We start from the raw sequence: 12,331 nt of genomic DNA, 5'->3' as shown, positions 1-12,331 counted from the left end.
TTTTATATGATTATTTTTCTTTACACATCGAAAAGAACTTAAAATTAATATTTTATAATAAGGAACTTCGTTAATATCTAGTGTCCCACGACATCACACGGTTTTTTCACATCAAAAGCTTCCAGAAATATAAGTGTCTATGAACAACTAACATGAATCTTGCTGAGAATAAAAACAGTTTTTGAAGCAAGCAATTTTTGAGAAACTTTTAATTCTTGTTAAGTTTAGTTCATTGGAACTGAATTTACACTTGAATCGAGGTGACAAAGTGACAAGGAAGTTTGATAATGACATATTACCTAAAATTGATTTGTCAGCTAATATTATATTGTGTAGATACAACCCTATGAAAAAAAATCTCACGCTATGAGAGTTATGAGATCGCATAGACAATCATAGCTCGTGAATGCGCTGGAGCTAAGGTGGAGTCAGATACAGAGCTCGAAAGTATTGTAATAGCTCTAAATAACATTATTCTAACCTCAAAAGATTAACCATGATATCTCCACAACTACGAGGTTTCGCATGGTTGGAGTGGTACCTGAGGGTAACCCACTCCTCCGCTCCCCTTTCCCCGAAATCCCCATAAATTTACGCTCGATTGTCTAAAGATTAGCTTTTAAAATTATTAGAAGTAACAGTTTTTATTTGGGCAACAAACCTACAAAACAGATAATAAAGATTGCGACTTACTAATCGTAAATTAATATTAACCATCCGGAAGGGTTTTAAATGAATAAACAATAAGAGTAATATCAATACAAATTCCAATATTTTCATAGGTAATTGTTAGAATTACAAATTTAAATGCTAACATTTGGCCATCTCCCAAAATTGACGCCCCCGTGAATAATACGAGTAGCGAAACACAATTATTATAATACCTTTTTTTTAAATTCTATTAGTAACAAAGAGAAGGAAAACTTAACTTTAGAATATTATCCCAGCAGCCTTTCGCAGTCCACTACTGGACATAGGCCTTCATATGTTGGCGCCAAAAATGGCGTGAACTCATGTCTTTTGCCCATAGTCACCACGCTGGGCAGGCGGGTTGGTGACCGCAGGGCTGGCTTTGTCGCACCGAAGACGCTGCTGCCCGTCTTCGACCTGTGTTTTTGAAAGCTAGCAGTTGGATGGTGTTCCCGCCATCGGTCAGCTTTTTAAATTCCAAGGTAGTAGTGGAACTGTGTTATCCCTTAGTCGCCGCTTACAACACCCACGGGAAGAGAGGAGGTGGCTATATTATTTGATGCCGTAACCACGCAACATTAACTTTAGAATACAATCACAATTATATACGGTAGAGATCTCGTCTAGGTAATCATGTACAATCGCGGAGTGTAATTTATGGGGTTGGGGGAAAGAGGGGGTTGGGGGGAGGGGGGGAGGGTGGGTTTTCACCCCTCCGGCAGACTATTTTCGTGTAAACCCCGTTGTTACAGAGATATCGTGGTTAAAGTTTTAAGGTTAAATTTTTAAATCGGTCACTAATTTATGGGGTTAAGGGGGAAAAGGGGGGTTGGGAGGGGTAGGAAGGGTGGGTTTCTACCCTCCCTGACAACTATTATCGTGTAAACCCCATGGTTACGAAAATATTCTCTTCAACTCTTCACTCGACACTTCAGACACAGAAACACAAGGCTTCGGAAACGCCATGGTAAACTCACAAATTAAGGTAAAGCTTTAGATTAGGTAAACCGAATTTCGGGACCGTGGGGGGAAGGGGGGGGAGGGGGGGAACGCTACCCCTGGTACCACTGTCACACCTCAGAACCCCATGGTTATAGAGATATCCATGGTTAAAATTTTGAGGTTAGAAGAAGAATTTCGAAAGTTAGAGGAACGCTTGGCTCCGGCTTTCGCCTTCGGCGACCAGCCTCAGCCGCTCCTCTACGCATTCGTTCGCGCGCTTTCGCACGGCGGGCGAGGGCTGCCCTCCCTCCGCGCCTCCGCGGCACAAAAAAAACACTCTAGGGGTAGGACAGACCAAGACCACGTGGACAGTGGGGTGCTCCGATTCGGTTTTGGGTATTTTTCGAAAAAAATTGCTTAGATTATTAAATCTTAAAAATGATTTTTATATAATTTATATTATGCATTTAATGATCTGTCTCAGAACTCAGTTTATGTTGTCTATGTCGTTAAACGTCAGTTCGTATCGTATTTTTAATAATTGTTATTGTGTTTTAAATTATCATTTTATTTCATCATTAGTTCGAAAAATAACGTGTGAAAGTCCCAAAACGGAGCATGAGTGCACGTCCCGCAGTACAACTACGCGTTATTTTGTTTAAAAGTGGCGTTATTTTGTTTAAAAGTGTCTATTCGTCAGTCGTTAAAGGTCAGTTCGTATCGTATTTTCATCTTACAGTAAAAATCGTTTTTACGTAAATTTGTTGGAAAATAACGCGCGATAGTCGCAGAACGGAGCATGAGTAAACTTACCGCAGCACCAGAATTAAGGTGGAGTCAAAAATAACAAAAATTTAACCTTAACCTTATCTCTGTAACAACGGGGTTTACACGAAAATAGTCTGCCGGAGGGGTGAAAATCCACCCTCCATTTGCGCGGATTTTGCGCGAACACATTGATGACGGCGTAAATGGCACACAATTTTCTTAAGGGGGTGATAGACGTGCGAACTTAAAGTACGCGGTTTTTTAAAACGCGAACTTACTCGGCTCAACGTCGGTGACACTAGGGTTGCCAACCATACTTTATAATAAAGTATTCTACTTTATTTTTGGTAAATATACTTTATACTTTTGCATACAAATAAAGTATATGAAAATACTTTATTTTCAATCTTTACTGTGATGCGTGAAACAAAATACTCATTATGGGTACTTAACTATTTAACGGTACACATAAGGTAAAACGGATGATGGAAAGGATTTAAAATTACTGAACGAAATGTTAGATGTCAGATGTGGTGTTTTGAATGTGACAGGACAGGTGATAATCTGACATTTGTCACAGATGTCACTACTCACTATCAACGATATTGTAGAAAAATTGACCGTTGGCTTTGTTTATATGTAGTTAAGGAATCAATGGTTGGAAAAATGGTTTGACCTTAGCGAAGATAACTGGCTTTCAATACTTCCTAACGTGTCCTTAAAAAATGCGGTTAAATTTGAACATTTTGAAATGATAATTATAAAAACTAAATTACAAGACGGATTAAATATTAAGATGCAGGATATATATTCCGAATGTATTAGACAAAAAAAAAATCACTAATGATGATAAAGAATTTTCAGTGAAAAGTACAGTTGAAAATGGCAATATATACTTAAAATTGCACCTGATAGCTTACCAGATATAAAAAAAAATTCTTACTTACTCTCTGTTCCCACAACTTAAGCTTTTACTGAAAGGGTTTTTTAGTAATGAATCTAAAGTAGCGAGAAGAGAGAAATATAGCGTCAATAAATTTAATTAGAATCGAATTTTTATTTATATAAATTTAAATATTGATTGTTAAACAAGTTTGAAACATTTAAATATAACAAAAAATTGTTAGCATGTACTAAAGGCACACAAAAATACGTTTTTAAAGCAATAAAAACATAAAATTTGAAAAATACTTTTTTTTTCTTCCAAATACTTTATTTTTTCCTATCCAAACCATTTTATACGTTTTTTTTGTCAAAAAAAGTTGGCAACCCTAGGTGACACACGTAAAGCTACTCATTCTGTATTGCGATGTTGTCGAGAGAAGAAGCTGTGTGTTATTTAGGAATTATTTCTCACTTCAAAACTATAGTTATTTATTCAAAATATACACTTTTAACTACGTCGAATATGTAATCACAGAGCAGTAACGCTAGCCGCAGAATAATTAAACAATAATTGCTTATTCACTTACAAATTATCACATTTATAGGACAACAATCCCGCCAATACATGACAAAGATGGCGACTGACCAATCAGAAAATTAGTACCAATTATTCGGAAGATGGTGTCTCCATCTTTATGCTCTTCCGGTACTTTAAAAAATAGTAATCACATTAAGAATACTACAATCTAATAAAATTACAATCAATACCATCTTTTAAACATATTAGAAGCATAAATTTGAATGATTTGAACAGTATTTATTGTGCAACTACTATACAAAACAGATAATAAAGATGACGACTGACTAATCGTAAATTGATATTAACCGTTCGGAAGATGGTGTTGACTACTTTGTACCGTTCCGGTATTAAGCGAATAAACAATAAGAGTAATATCAATACAAAATCAAATATTTTCATAGGTAATTGTTAGAATTACAAATTTAAATGCTAACAGTTGTATGAACTCAAGCTGTTGATGTACAGAAAACAGCAAAGATACAGAGAGACGAAAAATTATTTCAAAAATAGTTACTTATGTATATTATAGGATTACAAAATATCCTCCAAAAACTTGTCTTCAAAATTGACAATCACTAATTAGGTAGTAATATCCCAGAACACATGACATAAACTTACGTAAATGTGACATCAAAATTATATAAAATTAGTGTTTTATGTCACATTGGTGTCACGTTTAAGTAAATTTGCGTTATGTGTTCACTAAGATAAGTATACCTAATTAAGATATCTCGATCTACTTACATTAACAACTTTCACTGGACTTCCTAATAGGAAATTTAGCTTCCTATAAGGAAACGTCTTTTAATTAAGAGAGCTGTTTTCCTTTCCTTTCTCGATGAGACTGAGACGTTCTTAAGAGGGTTAGGAGGGTTGTCATGGAAGTACTAATTCGGATACAGATATATGAGTCATATTATAATATATTATGTATATATAATGTAGGTGATATGTATGTATGTATGTGTTTAAGTAAATATATTCACACGTTTATGTCAAAACCTACACCGACACAATACCATCTCGGCTGCCCCTAGGTAGTCTGGAAGAAATCGCTTTTCAGCGATAAAGCCGCCCTTAGTACCTTATGATACTCTGTTAAAATACACCCGTTACCCGTTTCAGATATGGTTGTTAAGGGTATAAAAATATGCCGGACTATGATTTAGTAATAAGGACGTGGCGAATTACAAAAAAAATAGTCATGACACATTTTATTATGACTCCATTTCTATCTGAAATTATTGGAAATTATTTTATTTTATTTTATAATTATAAAGTATAGTTGACCCTTGACCTGACGTAGTGGAAGACCTTCTATTACATGGCTAACGACTGTCTAAAAGGACATAAAAGTACTTCGAGTACATGTTTCAATTGTTCGTCAGTCAAAAAAGGAGAAACCAAACCAAGATAGCTGATCGCAAACATTGGATGTTTGAAGTTTTGTGAGATACAAGTAAGTGCCGTGGTCTCGGCTTCTAATATCTCGTTTAACTTAATTATAAATCTTATAAAATAATAGTCTCATAATATAAATAAACAAATCAAACTCTTACTGTACTATCTCAATATTTAGCATATTTATATTGTACGAATATAATAGCTCTGGTTATGGGTACATTTTATTGTGAATTCGTTATAGACTTTTGTCATTGTGATGTAATACCACATCTTATATAAAATTGCTTCAGCCTGTAATATCCCACTGCTGGACATAGGCCTCTTTCCCGGACTGACCGGAGGACTGCGCAAACACCCAGACCACGTTAAACATCTGCATGGCCAATACAAATGTTTGTCATGTGCGGGGATCGAACCTACAAGAGCCAACCAAAACCTAGTACTGTGACCGTCGCGCCAACGTGTAGATTTGTAAAATAAGCTTACTAAATAAATTGACAGACCTTAAATAAGTGACTAAATTGCATTGTATCTGTTTTTAGCTATTGAAACAGTTCTTTTCACAACTAACTGCATCTTGTTTCTCGAATACAAAACAATTCTTTTCAGAATTACTTCTCGTTTCTTGGTAAAGGTAACTTGGATTTTGGTTATAAAGGTAAAGTTGTATAACGGTGAAACGATAAAACAGAAATGGTTTCTGGAAGTTTGTGGTAGTGTTGTGGTAACAACAGAATTCTTAACAAATGTACGGGTGAAGCAGCGTGAGTTGGATACAGGTAAAATATATATGGAAAGTGAGTACAGAACAATGTAATTTAAATATGGAAAACACAGTAGACAAAAGTAAAAATACTATGGCAACCAAATGGCAACTAAGTTTTGCTCATGCAATAATAAGTCGAAATCATATTTGATTCGATCTATCGATATAATTATTTTATTATATTTTATAATTTATACACACCGCAAATACATAATTATAAACAAAGCTTAAAGATAGTTACAAATTATAAATCGCAATGGGCGGATTTATGTCTAATTAGCCATTTTTTACAAACAACCCAACTGCAAAAAAAAACTGGTAATACTCAGTAACATTATATTATCAAATCTTATTAATCAACTTTTATTCCTTTCCTTCATTAATTCTTATGACTGTTAAAGTCAAATTATTACTTACATTAATATGGAGATCAGCATTCATCGTTTTCGTACACACTTTCAGTCTATATACGAATATTTATTTAACATATTTTTTTTATATGAGTAGGTATTGAAGAAAATCGATTTCGTTAATCGAATACATCGTTAATTACCATTACTATTTGACAGCTACTAACTAACGTCTAACGTGTTTAAAAAAGATAACAACTACCTACCATATCAATGATATAATGACCTTTATACACTCTGTGATAACAACTAACCAGATTCAAGATAGGTTAGAATTTGAACTTCTAGTTCTAATAACTTTTCCACAATCTGCTTTAAATTAGACTAGACAGTAGACGTACACATTTTTAAGTATAATGTCTAAAGTTAAATTGAATCTAATTGCTGCGGCTTGTGAAAATATGGGCATTGGGTTTAATGGTACCCTGCCATGGAGATTAAAGTAAGTAGTATATTAATTATTAATAAAATAAATTCTATTTAATAAGTTATTGTAGTTTTTCCTTTTCGTATGATGTTGAGTTTAAAAATGCTAAGGATAATGAATAATAATAAAAAAATAATACCTATTAGTATAAGCACATAAAAACTTTGTTTGGAATTTTGCCATTTTAGATTTGTTTTTTACTTTTTAAGCATAGACGAAAAGTATTAACTGTATATGACTTATTATAAGAGAACTATCTGTAACAAGAAAAGTTTGTTTAGAATGTTCATAAAATCAATTTACATTGTTTATATGTGGAGTATATGGGTTATTTTCGATTTTCTATCAAAATATGTATAGATAGATGAAATCATAGTAGTAGTATCTTTGTGTGCTGGTAAACAATTAAAAAAGCCGTCAATAAATAAAAATATTTCTTAAAGATATTATGTATTATGAGATTTACATCAATTCTACTTATTTATGACATGATAATCTAAAAAATGCATTTCTGTTTACAAGAACACTGTAAAAAAAAATATTTACAGAAAAGAAATGGCCTATTTTACTGAAATGACAACAAAAGTAAAGGATCCCGCTAAGAAAAATGCAGTCATAATGGGACGGAAAACTTGGGATTCCATTCCTAATAAATATCGTCCGATGAGCGATAGAGCTAACATTGTTTTGACTAGCCAAGTCAATGCTTTGAAGGAAAATGTAAGATTTATATTTATTATTGTTTCATTGAGGTACATTATAACAAAAATATCCTGCTCAAAATCTAGCACCCCAAGTGTATATAAATGTATTTGAAAATACTCTTTTTAACTTTGTTACGTAATAACTTTTTATAGTTGTACGATAGTGATGGTCCTAACATAGACGTCAAGCTTACAAAATCACAGCTAAATAATACTGCTTACAAATAGTGTGTTATATGGTATGCTGCCCAAAAACATACCACCGTCTGTTAATGTTTGTTTTCTTCTAACTTTAGTGACAACTGCCAATCAATGATATAAAACTATAATTTACCAAAAAATAAAATTAAATAATCATTTCAAATATTTTAATTAACCGCAGCTTAAGAGATTAACCTACTGTTGTACCGTTAAAATCTCACCCTGTCTCCGGACTTTAATCCAATTCCATCACTTGTCATTGGCAAAATCATTGGCAAAAAGCTAATGGAGCCATAGCCTTTAAAGAAGAAGTATTGTGTTTCCATGGTGAGTAGGTAGCCAGAGCTACTAAGGAGGGTCAGGGTTAGAGTCGGTAACTTGCTTCTAATGTATCGGATGATAGGAGTGATTTTGTTTTTTTCAAAGGTATAAACCGTAGGTTAACAATATACTTCCTGCTGTGCCATGCCATTAAACTAATCAATCATCGTTCAAATCAAAAGTTTATAAAAAATTTATCAATAATATTTCAATATTAGGTTCCAGAAGAAGTAATAGTTGTATCAAGTCTAGATGAAGCTATTGAATACATCAAAGGATGTCCTGACATTGAGTCTACATGGGTTATTGGTGGATCTTATATATATAAAGTAACTTTTTTTTTTTTATTTTTTTTTTTATTTTATGCCAATTTGAATCGAAAGTTTCTTCTTGACTTTTCATGATGAAAACACTCTTTACTGCTGTCTTGGATTTTTTTTTTTGTGCTCTTACATAAAACAGGCGTTATAAATAAATATAATGTGCATACCTAAATGTTCTAATGTTCTAAACTAATTTTAATGTACACAAATATTCTAAACTAATTTTTTTTAAAACATTATTAAAAAAAAATTAAAAGCTACGCATATCAATTATAACAACATTATATTATAAATAACGTAACTTCATTAACAAAACTCTTTATTTCAGGCAGCAATAGATCATCCGAATTGCGATAAAATATACTTAACAGAGATCAAAAAATCATTTAACTGTGATACATTTTTCCCTAACATTGACAAACAAAAATTTCAACTCATAGAAGAAGAGGGAGTGCCAACAGAGAAGCAGACAGAAGGAGACATTTCTTACTATTTCAGAATATATAAACATATTTGATTTTTACTAAATTGTGTACATGATGATATAGGCTTATTTATTATTGGAGTTTACTCCAATAATTAATCGATATAGGAGTGAAATTTTGTGAAACAATGCTGTGTTATGCTAAGAGTGTCGCTTTACAGCACTTTTAGCTACAATTAGATATGGGTATAATAGTATACCGGCATTTACTGTATCGATAGGAGTAGCAGGCGTCAATGTTTTAATCATAGAATATTATCTTATATATATTAATATGTGAAGCTAAATCTTTGTACTTTTTGTAATCTTTGTAATTTATTTGTATGTAGTGTCATTTTTATACATGATCTAAAATTAAGTCAGAATTACAAACTTGAGGCGCTATTCTTGTTTAGTCTGATTTTTGTAGATAATTTTTGCTTAAAACTATCAAAATAGCGCTGCCTTAGATTTTTAATTATTTTTAAATTTTATAAGACTTATTATTAGTTTCATGTCTCGAATATTACTTAGTGCCTTACAACAATAGACTTAAATAAATGAGTGCGTATATTATTAAAAATTGTAATAATTTTACATTAGTACCTTGCCTAGTTGTATGAAAGTTTTTAAGAATTTTTATCGAACATTAAGATTTAAATTTTGTGCCTTAACCATTTAACTGATTATACAATGCAAAAACAGAAATTAACTGTACAGCATTTTATCTGTACATATACGATATGATACGTCAACATGGAGTACGTAGATACGATTCAGCCTACCAGTAGGTATTTATATGTATAATCTATGGTTCAGCCTGTAACATCCTACTTCTGGACATAAGCCTTTTTCTATCTAGGAGAAGGATTGGTGCTTACACATGTTTTAACTAACTTGCATTAATTAAATAATAATAATGGTGATACATTTATATATCATTAATGTTTACTGATAAATAAAACTTTTAAATAAAGAAATAAGTGTTGTTTTATTATAAAATATGTTAAAAATACCATGTCTAGGTTTTATTTATATTTTACTGTAGTTTTATGTTATAAATAGTTTTATCTATGAGTTCTAATGTTTGGTTTATTAACCTTTTAACTTTTCATAAACATTAGCAAGATAGGAAGATAATAATTGTTTGCAGGCAAATGAAAAAAAAAATCGACTTCAATAATATCGACAAGTAATACAACATAGGTCGGTAGACGAAAAATTAGTCAAGTAAATACGCATTATCAAAGATTCCTCCAAAAGTTGTAATCAGATCTCGATTAAATTTAAATGTGACCACATGATAAACATCGGCTTTCGATTAAATTAAAAATTATCAAAATCGGTACACCCGGTAAAAAGTTATGCGTATTTTCGAGTTTCCTTCGATTTCTCTGGAATCCCATCACCAGGTTCTGGTTTCCTTATCATGGTACCACATCTGGGATATCTCCTTTCCAACAAAAAAAGAATTATCAATATCGGTTCATAAACGACGAAGTTATCCCCGAACATACATTTGTTGATGTTGGAATTTAATTGTTCCCTAATTGATTTTGATATACCTATTTTAAAATGGCGAGTAATTTTAAAAGTATGTCATTAAATTAAGAATAAAATCTAAAAGATAAACCTAATCTCGAGTTTTGAGAAGACAATAGGGTAGTCAAATGCTAATTGTAAAAAAATAACTAGTAAGAACCATTTTGTGAATACCTATATTATGATTTTTCTTATATTCATAACAGGAGATAACATTAGAAATCATTTTAACAATATTACAGAAAACTTGATGGAACGTATTTATTGCATTAGCTAGCCGCTTATTAACGGCCACTTTTAATACACCCCTGGTTTTTTACCCCAACATTTGTTTGAAAATAATCTTAAAGAATCTTCATGTCTTAATAAAACTTTTAAAAGAATAAGTTTTGACCCCGAAATAAAGTCTAAAATTTCAGAGAATATTTGATCAATTCAGTTTTTAAGACTTTTTAATACATACTTTTTCCTAACAAATATTCCCACCAGGGTATATTCTATTTCTGAATTTGCTTACTTGAGACAAAACTAACGCAAGCAAATTGTGTCAAAACATTATTATAGCTAGTAAGTAAAACAAGATAATTATTGAAAACTGCCAAAGTTAATAAATCCGCGATAATCACGCAGTTATTGTGCAATCAATATCTGCCGACTACTGTAGTATTAAAGTAACATAATTATTATTGCAGATTGCTTGCTATTTACTTATTAAACTTCTCCATTAAAATTTAACGGAACGAACAAATCAGTAGCCATAACTATTTTATTGCTAATATTCTTGTTTACCGAATGGTCGATAATTAGATTCTGAATGGCAAATTTATGGCAATAATTCTCACAAGTTACGTTGATAGACAGCCGGCAATTTGCAATTATTTGTTCGCTTTTTTGTAATTTCACAATTTCGTCTATTTTTTTGAAGTAAATTTTTTTTACGGATGCTTGACTTGGGAAATAAGCTGGTGAATGCGTGAGAGTGTTACAAAAAGTGTGATCGGGCGAGGCGACCGGAAATTGAGAGGGAGATATGTTAGTGAAGATTGTGGTTTTGTACTTCAGTTGTGTGGTCTTAAGCACACTCGGTTTTTTTTTTTAATTTTTCATATGAGATCAACAACCAAAAATAATTTAAAATATTTAATGTATTCTAAAGGTTTATATATGTATAAATAAAACAAGCAATGGTTAAGATTATTTTTAATTATTCGTCCATTATTACATAAACTTATAACTAAACTATAGACAGAGCCCCAAATTAAGTAATACTTTGTCAACCAAATACTGTTTGGGGACCGCTGCTTAGAAATATGTGAGCTGGAGAAATACTCACTAAGCTCTATGTTATGAATTTAAAATATAAACAGAAAAGTATTTAATACTGATATTGAAATTATATTTATCGAGAAATAAAAATAACACAGTAATAAGGATGTATATAATTTTTTTAATTACAAAATCGAACTGAAAAAAAAAGTTTTGACAAAAAAGTTTTTAATCTTGATGTTATTTTAAATACACAACATAAAGCTGTACACAATTTATAATTAAGTAATGCAATTATATAGTATGAAATAAAAAACACAAAATATCTATTCTAGGTACTTATTATAAACGTGTATTTTACGCTGGTTACTAACGAATGGTAGAATTTTCTTCTAATTTCGCCAGTTTCAACGTTTCGTCCGAAAGTGAAATTTGACTTTTTTAGTGGAGGTGTTATATAAATGGATGTGCACTCTGCGTCTTTGCTACTTTTTAATGTAGCTTATAAATATGAAAAAAAGTTAAAAATGTAACCAGAGACGCGTGTAAAAAACATCGGTGTCTATGTGGATTGGAACTGTATATATAACAAACTTTTTTTTTTAATTATTTTTCGGTTTTTTATATATTTTTTTTTTG

At 31.7% G+C, this 12,331-nt stretch overlaps 1 protein-coding gene across 1 annotated transcript; it reads left to right on the top strand.

Moving 5' to 3' along the window:
- Positions 1 to 6,633: 6,633 nt before the first annotated feature.
- Positions 6,634 to 9,467, top strand: LOC123667857 (dihydrofolate reductase). The gene is made up of 4 exons (XM_045601691.1): positions 6,634 to 6,887; positions 7,421 to 7,592; positions 8,317 to 8,427; positions 8,750 to 9,467. The coding sequence occupies exons 1-4, from the start codon at positions 6,802 to 6,804 to the stop codon at positions 8,936 to 8,938; spliced, it is 558 nt and encodes a 185-aa protein (XP_045457647.1). The 5' UTR covers positions 6,634 to 6,801; the 3' UTR covers positions 8,939 to 9,467.
- The last annotated feature ends 2,864 nt before the right edge of the window (positions 9,468 to 12,331 follow it).

Source organism: Melitaea cinxia, chromosome 29 (assembly GCF_905220565.1).
Source record: "Melitaea cinxia chromosome 29, ilMelCinx1.1, whole genome shotgun sequence".
In the NCBI taxonomy this organism is placed as follows: domain Eukaryota; kingdom Metazoa; phylum Arthropoda; class Insecta; order Lepidoptera; family Nymphalidae; genus Melitaea; species Melitaea cinxia.
Note: the sequence above shows the minus strand (reverse complement) of the source record. Positions and strands in the feature narration are given on the sequence as shown.

Bases quoted from the DNA above. Each gene is read 5' to 3' on its own strand.
- LOC123667857 (XM_045601691.1), top strand. From the start codon at position 6,802: ATGTCTAAAGTTAAATTGAATCTAATTGCTGCGGCTTGTGAAAATATG. The intron at 6,888-7,420 runs GTAAGTAGTATA...AAATATTTACAG, and splicing joins ACCCTGCCATGGAGATTAAA to AAAAGAAATGGCCTATTTTA. The intron at 8,428-8,749 runs GTAACTTTTTTT...TCTTTATTTCAG, and splicing joins GTGGATCTTATATATATAAA to GCAGCAATAGATCATCCGAA.